At 43.6% G+C, this 20,126-nt stretch overlaps 1 protein-coding gene across 1 annotated transcript; it reads right to left on the reverse strand.

Moving 5' to 3' along the window:
* Window positions 1-993: 993 nt before the first annotated feature.
* pdzrn4 (PDZ domain containing ring finger 4) lies at window positions 994-19,157 on the reverse strand (the record flags this gene model as incomplete). Its single annotated transcript, XM_028571305.1, has 8 exons — window positions 994-2,626; window positions 2,729-3,793; window positions 4,503-4,619; window positions 4,809-4,910; window positions 7,103-7,165; window positions 12,541-12,639; window positions 17,933-18,035; window positions 18,865-19,157. Coding segments are annotated over 8 exons (2,415 nt in total), but the record flags the coding sequence as incomplete, so codon positions are not given.
* Between the last annotated feature and the right edge of the window lie 969 nt (window positions 19,158-20,126).

Here is a 20,126-nt window from a genome sequence, read left to right on the forward strand (position 1 = left end):
CACGAAGCGTATGAAAATACAACCACAAGCCCGCCCCTGCAGGCAAAGCATAGCTCGTAAGCTCAGCATGCAAACATGTCGGTAAAGGATATTTGCCGTTTGTGTAACGAGAATTTAGGAATAAAAGGAACCATTTCAGGTTCACGGACCATATTCCAAAAGAAGGATCCAAGAGAAAAAAAGCATTAGCGAGCGGCAACCACTGTCTGAAAATACTGGTTAGCTGATTGGATAAACCATCTGTCTATCACCACCTAACCCACCTCAAAACCAACGCTGATTGGCCCGGTCGTTTGGCTAACTGCTCCAAATTTTCTCTGCCTCAAGATGCCAGACTGATCTGCGAATGGAAAACTGGAGCTTGCGAGATTAGGACGGTCTCACGAGGCTACATTTTTTATAGAGCAGCAGAGAGATGTAAGTGTTGCTTTTGTGCCTCTCAAATCCAAACATGTAAACTGCTGGCCCCAGCATGCATAATGCATGCTGACACATTCAAAGTGAATCACTGAAAACTTTGGAGCTCTGTGTGTTTGACACCAGAGGGGAGGACATCAGAAACATGATATGTTTTTTTCAGGTAAGTTTTTGCATTTCCACAGAAAATTTGTCCTTGGCACTGAAAAGGCTCAATGCATAGAGGACAAGATTCTACAGGCTCCGTTAGGCTGTACCTAGACACAGTGGTGCATGGGCTAAATGCTAACATGACCATGCAAAGTTTGACCTGATGATGATGGTTAAGGAAAAGTCAGGAAATCCCTAAACGTATTGCAATTTCTCCTGAGCAGAACATGACATGTTTGCACCAAACTTAATGGATCAAAGTGATGGAACAAATGACCATTGCCATGCCGAGCCATGCTACTTGTGAGGCTAAAAATCTTGATTGACAAAAGACAAGTGTTCAATATTTTTAAATCTTTTTTTTATCAATATTGTTTTATTACAAATATCACAATGAACAAATACTGAACTGAAAGGCCTCTTCAATGAACTTTACAGTGAAAAGCAGCAGGTTTGAGTTGAAAGGCTGCAATATTATACATATTATTGACTTGTCTTTCAAGGGTAGCCACTTAATGTGAAACATTTATCAGACAGACCATACAAATTAATTTACAATAAATAGAAATAACAATAAACAATATAAATATGAATCTATTTAACATTTAAAACATAATTCACACATTCATGGTTTATAGTAAGGGTTTGGGATTGACTCATGGCTTAATTAAGTCAACAATTGAATTAACCAGGTATTCAACCACTCGATAGATCAGAGCTTTGACTGTCAAGTGAGGTAAAAGTGTTTCAAAAAGCCCTCCCAGCTCATGAATAATATGAGCTTTTGTGATAGCATAATTATATTTTTAGTGCTTTCAAATCTTCCGATGAAAGTTTTCTCAAAGTTTGTCATTTCTCAGGTCTGGCATAAAATGCGGGCTACAGTACAATCAAATAGTTTCAACTCTGACCTTGATGGTTTGGTGATAGAAACATAAATAAGAAATTACAATAAAAATGTTTACAGTACATTGACATTCAGTTTAAAAAAATCGTTACAAAATGTTACTGAGTTTACAAAGTGTGAAAAATATTGTATTTTCCCAATTATAAAAAATGCCACCTTTAACGAGGCAAGTGAAGTCGCTTCATATGCAATGAAACCCAAGAATATGGAGGATGGAGAGACAATACATAGTGTACTTGAAGTTATTGTGTTGGTCCTTCACTTTTTTTCTGTAAATCAGTTTGAACCAATATGCTACCATCTGCTATCAGAAGCCAGTGCATTGCCAAAAAGCCAGTCTAAAAACAGTGAAAGGTTTTGAACGGCTGAAGTCTTGTAATGAAAGAGTTAAAGAACTATTCAAACATTCGTAAAGTGAAAGTTACAAAGTTGTCTTAGCAATACTACAGAAGTCCTCAGCAGTGGCATTTTTATTAGAATTTTACAAACAGATTATTATTATAATTTTTTTTACATATAGCAGTAGTTCCTGAAATGCAGGCTACCGGATCTTAAAGTGTTCAGTATTGTATGGGTCCGCTAAACAGTTGTGACAGATAGGAAGGCATTATGTACTTTGGAGCCCTCCGGGACTCTAGCCCCATGGCTCATCAGCTCCTGGATGGTCATCCAGTTATCCAGGATCTTTTTGTTTCGTTTCTTCATCATCTTTTTGTGACTGAGCTCCAAGATATTGATCTCTTTCCTGCCCTCAGCTCCACTGGCTGGCCCCTCCTTTAGACACTCGAGGCGGCTCTTTTGCATGAATTCCCTCCTCTTCCTTTGCTCCCTGGCTCGCGCCAAGTGCTGCTTCCTCTCCTCTTTGCTCCAGTAGCGGCCCATCTTCATCTCACTCATAGCGTCGTCATCTGTGGTCATGCCTCCGCTCCTCTCCTCTCTGATCCTTAGTGCCCGCTCCCTCAGGATGCGGTCACGAGCAGGCCTCCGGGCAACGTAGCGTGTGCCGTCAGCCCTAACCTTGACCTTCCACTCAAGACGGGGTTCCCCAGGGCGTACGCTCCGGTGCACAGGATCTCGACAGACACTGAGCAGACTCAGCTGGCTCTGGGAATACTCCAGGGATGAGTGCTGTTGTAGCAGCTGCATGTAGCTCTGCAACACAGAGAACATTGTTAGCACAGAACTGTCTTCAGAGGTGCCTCACTCAAAGGCGTATCAGCATTAGGTTGACCCGTTTCTTCTTGATACACCTACCTGCAGTTGCCTGGATCCTCCCTGGCCTTGATAGGGGGTTGTCTGATAAGAACCATAGGGAAGCCCCCTCCTAGAATCTCTGGTCCTCCCTTTCTTCTTACACCTCTCATCGTCTGCAGGCAGGGCCGGGTCTGATTCGGACCGGGAAGGGTTGCTCTGGTCTGGGCTGCTGGAGATAACAGAGCCTGGGTCTGCTGGTCTGCTATGACTAGGTGTACCCTGGGGCTTGGGGATAGGGATGGGGCTGGATGGTGTGGAGGAAGCCAGTCTGAGGTTTTTCTGGTTGGTGATGCTGATGTGTCTCTGCAGAGAATGATCAGGAGATCTTTCCATACCTAGTGGTGTCGACCTTGCACTCTCCGCCGTGTTGTAGGCACTGGAGCTGTCCTTCTCTCGGATCCTGTCGATGTCTGACCGCTCCGGGTACTCGTGGATGTCGGCCAACCTGCCATGTCGCTTGTGTTCGTCTTTGGGGCTCCGTCCTGGCGAGCAGGACGTGGGTTGCGAGGGGTCCAGCTGGTGGGCCTGGCGGAGCTGATGCGCCTGCATGATGCTCTGGCACTCAAGCTCAATGCTGCGCAGTTCCTCATTTAGCATCCTCAACTCCTGCTCCACTCCATTTTCTCCTCCAACACCATCTACGCCATCTTCATCCACTCCATGCTCAGTGAGACTACACTCTATACTGTGTCGAATTGAGTACACCCCACACTCGCCTCCATTCCGGATTTGACACTTGAGCTCAAGGAGTTGCTCAAAGCGATTCTCTAAACCTAGGATCCCGCCTCCCCCATTGCGAATACTGACTACCCCTTCATGGCCTTGGCCTTTGGACAATGTCCTTGGACTCTGGGTGTTCTGTGGCACTACAGTCCCCCGTCTTGTGTGTGGATGCTCTGCCCGCCATCGCTCCCTCAGACAGTGGGCTGGGGTCCTCCTGTGGAGTCTAGCCAGCAGTGGTTGGTGCTCTGGACTGTCTGTACTGCGTCCAAACCCACTGTCTTTGTCTTGATTGTTGGAGGAACAGGTGGCTGTGTCTGTTGTTATGTCTTCTTCACCTAGATGCTGGTGTAAAAAGACAATTAATCCTCTTCAAGGTCAATTTCATTCACTTGCAAGACCTTGTGTGTGTTTAAGTTCAGGATTGTGTTACACAGTGCATTGTGAAGGGAGAATGATCAGCCAAGTATCCCTAGGAATTATGTCCATATATGACTGCTGCACTGAATTCTGCACTTTAGGATTTGTGTCCAATGCCAATGTTCAGTGCCATTGCAGGAAGCAGTATGCACTACATGTAGAGAGGCTGAAAGTTAAGGTGGTTGATGTGTGTTTAGCAAGTCTGATTTTAATGCTGGAGACCAGTGTTTGCATCCCGTCATAGACCTGCAGTTAAAGTTTGCCCTTTCATTTACCATAACCATGATCTTTCCATAACCATAACCAGGTGCTTTGGTTGCTCAACCTTCACTAACCTAACCATATCCATGATCTTTCCCTAACCAACATGTTGCCATGCGCAGATATTGTAGGAAGCTTTAAAAAGATTGTCATTGAATTTAATCCAGGGTTTTGTAGAATCGTTCTTGTGTTGGGGTTGGAATCCTGTGCTCTTGCTATCCTTCCTCACTCCACACCTTCTTTTACAGTATTTAGTCCGTCCTTCCATCCTACCATGTAACCTCTCCTTCCACTTTCCCTGACACTTCTACCTCTTTAATTGGAAATTTTTTGTCTCCTGTGTTGATGCACTTCTCTCAGTTAACGCTCTCACCTCATCTCCCCTGTCAAATTTATGTTCCTTCTGCTTCCTCCTCTCCTCCAGGATCTCCATCTTCAGCTCCTCCACGAGCTCCTGTTGCTCATCATCCAGCCATACCTCCTCCTCCAGCTGAAATCACAACATCTTGTCAGAATCCTCTCTCTGTGAGTGTGTGAGTGTGTGTGTGTGTGTGTGAACTCCAGACAATCACGCTGACAGTTCGAATGAAAGCAAAATGCACTTAACAGGAAGGTCTTTGACATGACATAGGTTTTCAAGATAGGGCAGGGGATTCTGTGTTGGTGTGTGAGGATTTACCTGGATTTCTGGTCTTGTCACCAGTAGTATGATGCTCCTTGCTTCTTCACTTGACAACAAGGCAACAGCTTTCTCTCTGTCTTGCACTTCACAGCCATTTATCTGTACATCAAAGACAAGTATAAATGGTCATGTTAAGAAGAGGGAACTTGTAGAAAGTCCCAACCACACACCCAAGAAAGGACCTGTAATTTTATCATCATCATCATCATCCATTTAACTGACATGAATGGAAAAGATGGGTGTAATACAACTAACCATTGTTCCTATTCTTCCAAGACACACCTTGACTAATCACATACTGACACCTTTTTCTCTCTCTCCTTTCTGCACATCTTTCTCCCTCCTTTAGTCTCACACCTTTCTTTCTCAGATCTCTCCATCCATCTTTCCTCCTTTCTCCCAACACTTCTTCCACTCCACACAATCCCTAGAAAAGGCATGGGTAGACTGCACACCCGGTAAGGGGAGTAAATTGCGAGCGTGTAGTTCGACCTCACAAGAGAGTCTGCTCTCAGCACACATCCAGACACACAATTAACTGTTCTCTGACAGGTGCCGTTCATCTTTTCCCTCACTAGAGTAATGGGGCTGTCAGAAGAAGATAATAGGGCCAGCAGTACAGCAGGCCCTGCTACCCACAATCATTCACACTACTACTATTACTGTAGTGTTACTACAGAAACGCTACAGAAAGAGAATGGAGGTAATCAGAGTGATACGTACAATAAATATGGAGAGGTAATTTTTTTTTTTTAATCCATCATGCTTTACATATGTTGTTTTCAATAACAGTCGATAGTCTAATTTACATAAACTAACAAACATAAGAAATTACTACTTTGTGTGAATGCCATTTCTCAGAGTAAAACATCATTGCTGTACTAGAGGGTGATCCAATTTGTGCTTTACTGCATGATCAAGTTCAACGATTTCTTTTAATGCACTTCGTCTTAGTTCACGCTTTAAATGTTTTGTAATTTTCTATTTATCTTTTTAGGGACAACACACATTTTTGATGCATGCATAATGATTTGAAATAATATAGTGACAAACATGCCATTGTTATGTAAATTAAAAACTGGCATTGTGTGCATTTTCTTATTTGAAAATAATGCAGTGTAAGTGTGTACGGTACGTGAGGAGTATGTTGATATTAGAGTTATGTCGAGTTTGTCAGTGCATATTGTTGCCCCATACAAACAAAACCACACGACTCTGTGTTAAAATGGCCGCGTCATGCAGGAAAAGTGCCAGTGCACTAACAAAGAACTGAGAGACTCTTCAGATGCAAAGAGGTCTGTAAGCTGTCAGCACAACAGCACAACTTACAGACAGCGGGGCACTGGAGGCTCAAATAGACTCTCAGGGTAAGGGCGACAGTCAATCAGAAGGAGGGCAGTCAGAGATAGAAGGTGTTTTCAATGAATTCATCAACTAGTTGGGTGAGGTCAGGCATACAAGTGTGTATTTGCATATACACACACACACACACACAAATATGCACAAACAGAAAGAAATATGGGATGAGTTTCATAAATATCACAGCCATGGCTCACATAATAGTACTAAGGTTAAAAGTTGTATTCACATACTGTTCTTTGCAAAGGCTTTACAAGAAATAGACAACTTCTCATTAAGTCTTAACAAGGGCCTGTTCACCTTGGCTAGACACACCTGGTGCCACTAATTGGTAAGTCTGGAGTCAAGAGTGCAACGCTTGACACTTTGTTAATCCTGTATTCCAGTGGTGAAACAATGGGCACTAAAACTATTTTGTATCTGCAGTAGACTGGATACAGATAAAATCCAAAAGCAGAAAAAACTGTTCGTATACAAGGTTGCAAAATTTTAGCAGTATGTGTTTAGAGAGAACTACTAGGTGTTTTCAGATAATGAGAAAGAGTAAGACTGAGACAGAGAGGAGTGATAGAGATGATGTAGTGTCTAGTATAACTGCGACTAAGGGCTTTAATTTCCCTGGTAAAACGAGGTGATTAAATATACATATGCTCGCCTGGACCGGAGACACCAGCTGCTTAGCTATCCTCTAAAAAGAAGTCTTAAGTCTTTCAAGCGGCTTGGAGGAGCTACCAAGGCACATTTGTTCAACATAGAAAAAAGAAACAGGAAATAGGGGATTTTTTGTTTTGTTTTTTGTAAATACGATAGAAAACATCAAAGATAACCTTCTGCCAGTGATGTGAAAAATATTGAGGGTCAAACCTCTACGTGTAAGTTCATAACATAACCTAGTGAGAATATACTTTGGTCTCTGTGTAGAAAATAAGCACCTGTAGAATTCGATCTCCTTCCTTGATGCGTCCATCTCTTGCTGCTATGCTGTTCGGCTCCACCTGCATGAAAAGTACATGAAAATCAATGCTGACAGCCGGCCATTGTGTTTCTCTGTTTTCTCCACAAAAAAAACCACTGATGTACCGCTCTCTAACCACTGCTCTCTCATCTTTGCTGTCAGGGAAAAAGTCAGTTTTTTTCCATAAAGTGAAGATGCTTATTTTCTCGCTGTCAACCTCGTATTTTTCATATGATACATGTTGCATTTCACAGGTTCTTGGCTCAGACATTTGTGCTTCACCCTGGGTTTAGTAGCTTGTGACTGACACTGACTGAGGTACATGCAAGTCCTTGACATATTAAAGAGTATATGAGTTATAAATGGAAAAACCCAACTAAAAGAGAAAAAAAAGTGTTTATGGCAAATACATGATTCTATTTTAGTTGAAGGAATTCACATCTCGTATTTTTCAAAATGCATCCCAGTGGATATGCAACAACACTACAAGCTCTCAATAGCCATTTCATACACTTTGTTTTTCTTGCATTGAAGATCAAGAGAGATAGCTACATGTGGAAATAGAGAAAGGAATCACACACTTCCCAATGTCGCAGCGATTTTATCCATACATACATTTTAATGAGGGGAATTAACATTTTTATCCTTTTATCAAACATACAAAAATAGATGCGTTCTGTCGGTGGGAGACTGCTTTCACAATCTGTTGAGGTTCAGCGGGTTTTCTATTAACATTCAGATTCTCCGTCTGGTTCAAGAAGAACAGGTGAAAAGCAGAGAAATACCTGGCAGGGTTCACAGATTTATATACACTAGTGCAGCGCCTGTTCAAAATGTGCCTGTTCGGAATGGGCCGATTGATGGCCTCCTGTGTTGCAGCTTGCAGCTTTCTCCAGAACCAATGCACCCCAAAATAACTTACAGAAGCCCCCCCAAAGCACTTAATGGGACTGTAGACTAATCTAACTTACTTGAATTGGCAACAAAGGCTGTATAATAAATATAAACACAGCAGTAATGTCTGTTAACTGGTGTTGATGTTTACGCAGTATGCTGTACTGAGGTCAACTGCATTTGTTAATATAGGAGTTAATATAAGTGTGGTGGCCGTCTTGGCTCACGCTGGTTCAGATCACGGAGCCTCCTAGTTTTAGTTTTATTATCCCTCTAATACAGTAGTTAGCATGCATTAGCCCAGAGGGTTAATTTCACTTATTTACTTTTGTGACTGTCTTTGTCACCCTGAACGTACCAACTAACAATAGTTCACAGTGGCCTCCATGTTTACTACCATATGCCAGTGTGCTGCGCATGCAGGATGGACTTTCAGAGCACTGCCGCAGCGCCGGAACAACAGAGACTTCTGCCTTTTTATAGATAGATGTAATTCTATAAAGATTGATGTAATTGTAATTGTAATTGTGAGTGTGGTCTAGACCTACTCTTTACTACTTTACTATCTGTAAAGTGTCTCGAGATAACTAGTATTATGATTTGATACTATAAATAAAACTGAATTAAAGACTGAAATTAGCTAAATATACTATTCTGCCATTTATATCCTTAATTACAGCATTCTTCCTCATAACAGCTCTTAATTTTCAGTTCTTACCTTTTTTGTTCATAATGGGATTGAAACTGCACCTGCAGTCAGACTTAACATTTTTCCTTTTTCAGTTTGTAGTGCTTAAAGCCCTCATAATTCCCTCATTTGTTCATGTTTGTCTCGGAAAATGCAATAATTTCTTTTCATTTAAAAAAAAGAAGGATCTCTGTAATATGCCCTCTCTTTATTTAGTGTGTTTGGTATTCAGAGTGGGTACAGTAAATGTGAAATTTGACAAACTGTGTGTGGGGAAAGAGACGGTTGTCGCTCAGAGCTAATTAAAACCTTCAATTTAAACGAAAGAGGAGGAATGAGAACGGCAGGACGTGATTCACATTTCAAACCTAACTTCCTCTTTGGCCACGTGGGGGTCATTCAGAGTTTATACTGTATTTGACTGCAAAACACTCCTTCCTCCCTTATTCAGTTCAACTTGCTCCCTTATTTCAAATGGAAAAATGGAAATTCAAATTGTGGATTTCATCTTTTTTATAACTTCCTGCTCCAAAGAAACTGATCATGGGACCCTGAGTTTGATTTAACGAACATGCAGCCCTGTCTCCCTCTCCGTGAACCATCACCTTATCGTGATGGAGAGATTTGTGTGTCTCTATGAACCTGAGGGCTGTGTTGTCTGGAGCTGTGTGCTCCTGGTAGGGTCTCCCAAGGCAAAGTGGTCTCAGGTAAGTGGCCAGACAAAGAATGGTTCAAAAACCCCAATGAATAAACAAGATAGAGATGGAGTGACCCTGCCCGGAGGAAGCCCGGGGCCCCCGTCTGGAGCCAGGCCCAGATGGCGGGCTCGTCGGCGAGCGCCTGGTGGCCGGGTTTGCCACGGAGCCCCGCCGGGCACAGCCCAAAAAAGCTACGTGGCTCCCATCTCTCCAGCCCATGGGCCCACCACCTGTGGGAGGAACCGCTGGGGTCGGGTGCGTTGTCACACGGGTGGCAGTGAAGGTCAGGGGCCTCGACGGACCAGACCCGGGCAGCAGATGCTGGCTCTGGGGACGTGGAACGTCACCTCTCTGTGCGGGAGGTGGAGCGCTACTGGTTAGATCTGGTGGGGCTTACGTCTACGCATTGTCGCAGTTCGGAGTATTCAGCCTTCTTGGAGACCTTGAATAGAGTCCTGCATGGGGCTCCAGTGGGGGACTCCATTGTTCTGCTGGGGGACTTCAACGCGCAGGTGGGCAATGATGGAGACACATGGAGAGGCGTGATTGGGAGGAACGGCCTCCCTGATCTAAACCAGAGTGGTTGTTTGTTGTTGGACTTCTGTGCTAGTCATGGATTGTCTATAACAAACACCATGTTTGAACATAGGGATGCTCATAAGTGTACTTGGTACCAGAGCACCCTAGGCCAAAGGTCAATGATCGATTTTATAATCGTTTCATCTGATCTGAGGCCGTGTGTTTTGGACACTCGGGTGAAGAGAGGGGCGGAGCTGTCAACTGATCACCATCTGGTGGTGAGTTGGGTCAGGGGGTGGGGGAAGACTCTGGACAGACCTGGTAAGCCCAAACGGGTAGTGCGGGTAAATTGGGAACGTCTGAAGGAGGCCCCTGTCCGACAGACTTTCAACTCACACCTCCGGCGGAGCTTTTCGTGCATCCCTGTGGAGGCTGGGGGCATTGAACCCGAGTGGACAATGTTCAAAGTTTCCCTTGCTGAAGCTGCGGCGAGGAGCTGTGGTCTTAGGGTCTTAGGTGCCTCAAGGGGCGGTAACCCACAAACACTGTGGTGGACACCGGTGGTCAGGGAAGCCGTCCGACTGAAGGAGTCTTTCCGGGATATGTTATCCCAGAGGACTCAGGAGGCGGTTGCAGGGTACCGAAGGGCCCGAAGGGCTGCAGCCTCTGCCGTGAAATAGGCAAAGCAGCGGGTGTGGGAGAAGTTTGGAGAAGACATGGAGAAAGACTTTTGGTCGGCACCAAGGTGCTTCTGGAAAACTGTTCGCCACCTCAGGACGGGGAAGCGGGGAACCATCCAAGCTGTGTACAGTAAGGATGGGACACTGTTGACTTCAACTGAGGAGGTAATGGAGCGGTGGAAGGAGCACTTTGAGGAACTCCTGAATCTGACTAATACGCCCTCTATGTTAGAGGCAGAGCTGGACGATGATGGGGGATCATTGTCAATTTCCCAGGCGGAGGTCACTGATGTAGTCAAACAACTCCACAGGGGCAAAGCCCCAGGGATTGATGAGATCCGTCCAGAAATGCTCAAGGCTCTGGGTGTGGAGGGGCTGTCCTGGTTGACACGCCTCTTCAACATTGCGTGGAAGTCTGGGACGGTGCCAAAGGAGTGGCAGACCGGGGTGGTGGTTCCCCTTTTTAAAAAGGGGGACCAGAGGGTGTGTGCCAATTACAGGGGTATCACACTTCTCAGCCTCCCTGGTAAAGTCTACTCCAAGGTGCTGGAAAGGAGGGTTCGTCCGATAGTCGAACCTCGGGTTGAGGAGGAACAATGCGGATTCCGTCCTGGTCGTGGAACAACGGACCAGATCTTTACTCTCGCAAGGATCCTGGAAGGAGCCTGGGTGTATGCCCAACCGGTCTACATGTGTTTTGTGAATCTGGAAAAGGCGTATGACCGGGTCCCCCGGAAGATACTGTGGGAGGTGCTGCGGGAGTATGGGGTGAGGGGGTCTCTTCTCAGGGCCATCCAATCTCTGTACAACCAAAGCGAGAGCTGTGTCCGGGTTCTCGGCAGTAACTCGGACTCGTTTCAAGTGAGGGTTGGCCTCCGCCAGGGCTGCGCTTTGTCACCAATCCTGTTTGTAATATTTATGGACAGGATATCAAGGTGTGGTCGGGGTGGAGAGGGGTTGCAGTTCGGTGGGCTGGGGATCTCATCGCTGCTCTTTGCAGATGATGTGGTCCTGATGGCATCATCGGCCTGTGACCTTCAGCACTCACTAGATCGGTTTTCAGCTGAGTGTGAAGCAGTTGGGATGAGGATCAGCACCTCTAAATCGGAGGCCATGGTTCTCAGCAGGAAACCGATGGAGTGCCTACTCCAGGTAAGTGAAGGAGTTCAAGTACCTTGGGGTTTTGTTCGCAAGTGAGGGGACAATGGAGCGGGAGATTGGTCGGAGAATCGGCGCAGCGGGTGCGGTATTACATTCAATTTATCGCACCGTTGTGACGAAAAGAGAGCTGAGCCAGAAGGCAAAGCTCTCGATCTACCGGTCAGTTTTCGTTCCTACCCTCACCTATGGTCATGAAGGCTGGGTCATGACCAAAAGAACGAGATCCAGGGTACAAGCGGCCGAAATGGGTTTTCTCAGGAGGGTGGCTGGCGTCTCCCTTAGAGATAGGGTGAGAAGCTCAGTCATCCGTGAGGAGCTCAGAGTAGAGCCGCTGCTCCTTCGCGTCGAAAGGAGCCAGTTGAGGTGGTTTGGGCATCTGGTAAGGATGCCCACTGGGCGCCTCCCTAGGGAGGTGTTCCAGGCACGTCCAGCTGGGAGGAGGCCTCGGGGAAGACCCAGGACTAGGTGGAGGGATTATATCTCCAACCTGGCCTGGGAACGCCTCTGGATCCCCCAGTCGGAGCTGGTTAAGGTTGCTCGGGAAAGGGAAGTTTGGGGTCCCCTGCTGGAGCTGCTCCCCCCGCGACCCGATACCGGATAAACGGACGAAGACGAAGACGCAGCCCTGTCTCCATCAGACAGATTATCAGTAATCAATTGTGTGATTGGAAAATCAATTACCATTAAATGCTAAAAAGATGTTTTATGTGGTAACTATTTTTTCACCTTAAGTGTCAGTGTAGGAGGACCAAATAATGGGAACATCTAGCCCTACCTGGCTGACATAGATGCTGGTGTCCTCCTCATCGTCGGTCCTGTAGCACAGCGTCAAGCCAAGCTTCTCCTGGCTGTTCTGTCTGCACAGCTCCACCTCCTGTGTCACACACAAACAAACCAATAATGATTTAAACTAGAAATGTTTTCCCATGGTGCACCTGTTATGAGTGCACCTGATTTTCCCAAGGGATCTGATGCATTCCAAAACCATATCATTTCAAACACAGAGTTTACTCATCTGTTATACAGAGCAGCTGAAACGATACCACCCATGGGAGAGGAGGTCCAACTTGATTTTTATGCTCTACATCACCGTCACTAATCACTTTGGAAGTGTTTTGTTGTTCTGTAGTCATAAGTAGTGAGATTGCTTTAGGCAAAGGTGATCTATGTTCATTTTCTACTGATATACAATATCCAGGCAACCTTAAATGCCTACTTCTCTCTCTTTTACACAACGCACACCCATTCATAGTTGTATGCTTATGATGACTGTTTCCTCATAACAATAACAACTACTGTATATGCCTTACCCCCAAACATAACCAATTAGAGCACTGGTGCATTCGAATAAACGTTTAACATGATACATTTAAAATAAACGTTCCTCTTGGACATAATTTATGTTGCATTGTTGCAATATAACAGGTTCTTGATTGCTGCAATTTCTCTTTATTTTATTTTAAACAGATTTGCTTATTTGTTACTCGTATATTTAATGTTCTGGCTTTTAACCTGCATGAATTGATTTTTTGGCCACTTGGGGGGCAGTGCAACAAGCTGTAAACACAACACTGACATATTAGCACGGCTGACATGTCAGCAAACAGTTGCCTATTTACACATCCAGCAGCCACGGAGCAGAATTAGAATTCATTTAGAATGATGATTGTGCTTGACTTTCCTTTTAGCTCTTCTTTGTGCTCCACCAACTCCTAATGGAAATTACACACACATCTGTACATACACACACACACACACACACATACACACACACACACAAACACAAACACAACCATAGCCCCAGCATGCATCAATGAAATGAAAGCCTGCCAGTATCAAACTAGACCCAGCATGTGGCAACATACAGGGGCAGGTCTTTGATGGCTATAGTGATGGTATTTCACTGGCTGGTCCGTCCCACAGGAAATGTCTCTAAGTTTAGACTGCCTCGCTACTGGCTCCTTTTGATTTCTGCTGTGTATAAAAGTAATCACATAAAGATAACTTAGGGGGTAATCTGTATTAACCCCTCGCTGCCAAATTCATTTCAGCGCTGTGAAGTTGTGAAAAGAGGGGAGTGGTGTAAAAAGGAGGATGAAGGTTGGGGGCAAGAATTAAGCCCCAGCCCCCTTTTTTCTGACATGGGAAACCACGATAGGAGAGATTGACAGGGGAAGTAATTAATTTCTGTGGCATTTAACCCCCTGTGCAGACAGCCCTGACCTTCAAAGGTTGAAGTGTTATGAGTTTATAATATTGTTACACTATACGCCGGTCTGGACTACCCACACTCATCACCAGTTTAGTACACTGGCTGATTTGAACAAACCCTGACAGTGAAATAACAGCTACATACAGTGGGATCAGACAGCGCTAGCGCCTTTATATCGTGCACATTGGGTGGTACGCTGGATTACTGGAGTCCGTTATCGTTGTGTGAAGCCTACTAGTGAAGATGCGTTGAGCCATGGGCGCTTAGACTGTAGAGAGGCTCTATTAGTGATGATTGGATACTAATATGTGCCACAGTGGAGTTTAAATTATGGCACAGCGGTGATCTCAAAACTAATTTCATGTCGCTTAGAATGCATTGTAACAATTGATGAGATTTATCGTCTTAATGTGGTTTCCTAATTTTAAACGGGAGAGATTGCATTTACCACATGTTACTAACGTATATAAGAAATGGAGACGTGACAAGAGGTGGCATGCTGTCTTTTAGAGCCACATTAAACATCTGTTTGTAACATTTCAGTCTAATATGCAGTTACTTCATGTTGCATTCAAAAGAAATGACTGCTGTGCCTAATGTTCATTGGCTCATTGTTTCCACATTGCAAATTATGACATCCTTTCAGCTGCCACTATTTTATAGTGACAGTCTTTACAGTGAAGTGATGATAATTTAGTCCGCCAGGAAAATAAGAGGTTTCCCATTGATACTGTGCTGCAGCTCCTTTTCACATTTTCTCATCTATTTATGTGGTACTTGGTCTATTCAAACCTATTTGCATGGCGACTGACAAACTCAATAAACCATTTTGCTGGCAGGGTGGTACAACATAACACCAATGATGTCATTAGGGTTATCTTTTCTGGGTTAAAGACTGATTGATTGGTTGATTGGTTGATTGATTGATTGATTGAAAATTAAAGATAGATTTTTAACTGTAAACCTGCGTTACAAAATGGGGGTGTGGATGTTTAAAGATGAAGGCATTTATCATGCAGTGATAAAGATAGTATTGCATCATGGTAATTGTAGCATCCAACGGTTTCGGTGCTTGGCCAATACTAGAGAGTGAAAGCCTGGATATCTTGGCCTGTGCTGCATTGGTGTTGGCCATTCTTCATTTATGATTTATAAAAATTTGCACTACGTCTTTTTTTCTTTTTTCTTTTATCCCCTTTTTTTCCTTGCACTGACAAAGCTCAAAAAATACTTTATTCTTGTAGCACCCCTTGCATACCAATAATCTTTATTTTTGAGGATTAAAAAAAACAGTCTTTGATGTGTGGCACCCGTTGACAATCCATAATAAGACATGGTTTAATTTGATTAATTTGGCAAACAGCTAACTGACTGTTTTTTGGCAGACTGCTGCCGCTTCATTAACAGCACTGTGTAACCTGATAATCAAACAGAGCATTCTTAAAATCTGCCATTATTCCACATTACTTTGCCTGGAAAGTAGATATAAATATCCAAAAGGGCTTGCAACTGTTGAAAACATGATTAACTCAGATATTCATGACAGTATTTTTAGTCTGGATATTGGAATAGGAATGGCTTGCTATTCCACTGTCAACTTTATTTTTCCTCCCTAACAATCAAAGATATAAAACGGTTAGCTCTGAAACTCATTATCTACATCTACCGTCTGCTACTTGGCAATATTGTAGTTTGGTAGATTTGGCAGAAGTAGCAGTAGTATTATGACAGCAGGAGTACCCATGTGGACAATCAGTTGGAAGTGAACCTAAACCTGTCAGAAGTAACGTTCCTGGGAACGGCAGCCCTATTCTGTTCCATCCAAGAGGAAAGCCATTCATGTTTCAGTTAGATACACATGGATGGACAGAGGTAAGTGAGGACGGCTGATTTGATGTGTCTACATCTGGCGGGTGGGGGCTTGACTGTGTGTGTGTGTGTGTTATAAAGCTGACTTTGTTCTGATAGTACTGCTATTACTACACACAAGCCCTCCACCCCCCATCCCACCCTTGACACACACCGTAGATAAGGTAAGGCCACAGCTGGCAGCACAGTAATCCTAATGACCCACAATGCAGTTCACTGAACCAGGAAGGGCCTAATAAACCAGGGTGAACCACTGACAGTAGCAAATGTCAGCCCATCACTGTCACCTAGCATGACCTCGAGGTCCACCATCTGAGTGGCATGATGCATCAGTTACAATGGAGATAATTGTGGGTAGACTGTATGGAGAAGTATTTTATTATGCAGTAGTAGTTTGGCAATTAGCAAATGTTAGCATGCCTACATGCTAAAGTAAGACAATGAACAGGCTTAAGTTATCTGTTTAACATCAGCATGTTAGCATTGCCATTGTGAGCATGTTAGCATCAAAGAAGTGTTGTGCCTAAGGGCAGTGTCAAAGAACCTCTAGCATGGCTGTACATATAAGGTATGTATTAAACAATAATCCTGAAAAGATGTATCATCTTAAATATATCTACGTACCATATGTGTGTAATTAACACATGCTAAACTATACTAATAAAAGAAATGCAGCTGCTAATAATATTGATTTGTAAAGAATCACAATGGGGCAGTGGTGGCCTCGGGGGTTAAGGAAGCTAGCTTGGGACCGGGAGGTCGCTGGTTCAGACCGGCAGGATAAATCTGGGTGGGAAAGTGAAAGAGCAGCGCTTGTTCCTCCCTCATTACCACCACTGAAGTGCCATTGAGCAAGGCCCTTAACCCCGACCGCTCCAGTGGAGCTGCCCAGTGGCCAGCAGATCAGACTGTGGTTGTACTATATGAATGTGTAACTGGGTGAATGTGACAGGTCATCGTTGCAAATGAGAAATTGTTCTCAATCAATTTACCTGGATACATAAAGGTTAAAAAACACCAGACCAAAGTTCAGAAATGCAGAAGATAAGACTCATTAAATGGCAGATAATCCACCAGCCACAACTGAACATAATCAAATTCATTAATCAGTGCAAGGTCTTTACATTCTGTAACATTGGTCATCCAAACAAACAGTGAGGGCTTGCTTTTTACCACAAAACATTCACAATTTTTATTAAGCTTAAAATGGCTTTCTAAAAAGGGACACAAATATTTCTGAAGGACACTGCATGATGAAAAGGAAACTAACAGCCTGTGAATGAAACCCAATGGTAATTCAACAGGGAGGCCTTTCAGACAGGGATTTTCTTTTGGTACGATTATATGAAGAATGTTCTTTCGGACTAAACCCAGGGTCTTTGCTATGCTAGTAAGCGTAGATACAGCTTTTACAAGGGTCAGACAATTTTCTTGTATTGTTGTGGTACTTGTGATCATCACACGCCAGGGCTGACCTTGGATTGTCTCCTGAGGTTGTGTATTACTGACACAACAGTGGCCTCTTGTCCAGCTGCATTCAGTCTAGTTGGAATAGCTTAGAAATCTGAAGCCACAGCAATGCCCAACATGCATTTATATTAGTAAGTATTGTGCTGTGTACATCCTGGGACTTCATAAGAGTCTGATACAGCATTATCACCATTCAATTTTTCATTAGAAAACTGAATACACTGTACGTATATCACTATCAGTTCATTACATCCTTTTCAGCACCCATCAAATTATGGTTAAATAACAGCAACAAAGGAAGGATAATGAACTGTCCAAAATTGAAAAGGGTTCATCCTCTGGGGAGCATACATGTTGTTGGTAAATTTCCTTTGCAACTTGCCCATTATGTTTTGATATTTCTGTTTTTTTTCTTCGTTATTGGATAGCCAACAGTAGAGAGATGAAAGGAAAATAGGGGATATTTATCCTATGTGGACCATGACAATTTATACCAATCAAGTTATCTTGTTCTGGACCAAAGTTGTGGACATATTGACTGAAAGGCAAAACAACATGTTGTACTGTGTCAGTACTTTAAAGTACACTAATACAGCAGGAAGATGCAAAACCGTACCTCATACTCATATTCTTCAGTCCTCTCCACCTCTGCTGGGATATTGGACAGGTACTCTGGACATTCATAAAACTCATGCTCCATGGTGTGGATGGAATGACAACTAGAGAGAAAAAAGAAGAAGAGATAGTTAAAGACCATCGATGTTCCCAGATGTATGTGCCCTCGGGGTTGTTATCACTAATTCGAAATTAGGCCAATAAATTATTTGACAGTGTGAGAGTGATGTTAGTTTTATTAGCTGCATGTTTTAAATGGCTTCTTTGAGAAAATAAAACAAAAAAAAAACATAAAATATTCTGATCTTTATCATGCAACATAGCAGAACTCTTACATAAAACTAGTTGTCTCATGTTGCAACAAAACTCTTAACAAGCAATGCAAACATCAACCAATCGCCACATAAAAGTCATGACCTCTTGTAAATTGTTCTATGATAACTGCCTCTCCATAGTCATTGACCCAGACTGGCAGATTTGTAGTTTTATAGGACAAATTGATTTCATCTCCTGCCCAGCAAAGCCCTAATAATAGCCACAGAATGGACGTTGCACCAGAATGCCCGCTCTATCAGCCCATTGGCTTTTAATCGCCCAGCAAAAGCTTCCATTAAAGAAAATGGATGTAGCACACAGAACCAATTATTGCATGCAGGGTTGGCTCCACATAATGATATCACAGGGACAAAGTACTTAGCTTTGCTGGAGGTTTCCACACTATGATACAACTACTTAATTACTACCATGAAATAAAAGAGAACAACGGAGAAGCCTCAGGGAAGCTTCAGGTTTATTTGGGATGGAAAATGTATCCTGGTTCCAGTTTACAAAACATGAGGTAAACATTTTCAACCTATCCATGTCATCTCAGTGTTTCAGTAGATGGAAAACGTCTTGCAATGGCTACATCTGTATAGGAAGTGTTTGCCCTACCTGTCGGACAAAAGAAAGGGACAGATGTCGGGGACGGGCGGAGTAGCAGGCCGAAGCTTCGCCAGTGCCATGATGTGCTCGAAGGTAATGTCAGTTTGCGTGCAAACATCCACCACAGACACGTCCTGTGGCGCGCCGCTGTAGTTATGTGCAACAGCGGCCGTGGATCTGGTGGGGGTTCGCCGGAGAACCTGGACAACGATGGGGTCTCGCCTGATGGCCTCCACCACTGCCTCCTCATGGTCGACCTTGGAGAAGTTGCGCCTGTTCACCTGGGGGATGAGGAGACCAAAACATTAGGACAACCTGTCCTTCATGTTGCATGTTAGCGTAAAAAGATGTCTGAATTATATTGTCAGTGACAACAATTACAGTATATACTGCCTCTTAAAAGATGTGACTCTCTCTCAACTCTCACACGTTGGCCACGAAACACAAGCATTTGATTGGTTTCACACGCTCACACGCCACACCCACAATTTCTCATGCTGAAGTGTCAACCCGGTCGGTCAAATGCCTGAAAGATGAGTTTATTTATAGATCTACCTGTTGAGCCACTCGTGATCGACTAGTTATGCTTTCAGAGATGGTGAGGGGGTTCAAGAGCGCTCCCTGCCTGGTCCCCCAGTCCCCCTGGTGTCCAAAAATGGTTATTTCTGTTTATTTAGTTTTGAAGGATTAGAATTTATGTAAATCAGTGGTTCTCATTCTTTAGAATTTCAGTGGTCCTAGTAGATCCCTTTGGTAGACCAATGTTAATTTAACTTTGGGACCCTGGTTCCTACACTGAGAACCACTGGTGTGTGTGTGTGTGTGTGTGTGTGTGTGTGTGTGTATACATACATACATACATACACATATATATATATATATATTTATTTATTTATTTATTATTATTATTATTATTATTATTTATTTATCTTATTTTTTTTTTTATACGGTAATGATGCTGAATGAACCAAAAAAAATTGCTTTGTACGTGGCAAAATTTGGGTTGGCCCCACCAAATCTCACTGAGGTTTTTTGACAAGTTGGCAGGCCTGGACTAGTCAGTAGAAAGTGAAAGGAGACCTTGCACACTCATTAAAAATCACAGCATTTTTTTTAACCCTCATTTATACAAGGACGATCTGACAGGCATGCATGCTCTCTTCAGCAACAACCTGTTTCACATTCACACCTGGGAGCTTCATAGTACCTTTACACATCTCCTTAGTTAGGTGCTGAATAGCTTCCAGTAAAGTGAATGAAAGTTAAGTGCT

The sequence above is a fragment of the Perca flavescens genome, chromosome 23, assembly GCF_004354835.1.
Source record: "Perca flavescens isolate YP-PL-M2 chromosome 23, PFLA_1.0, whole genome shotgun sequence".
Classification (NCBI taxonomy): Eukaryota; Metazoa; Chordata; class Actinopteri; order Perciformes; family Percidae; genus Perca; species Perca flavescens.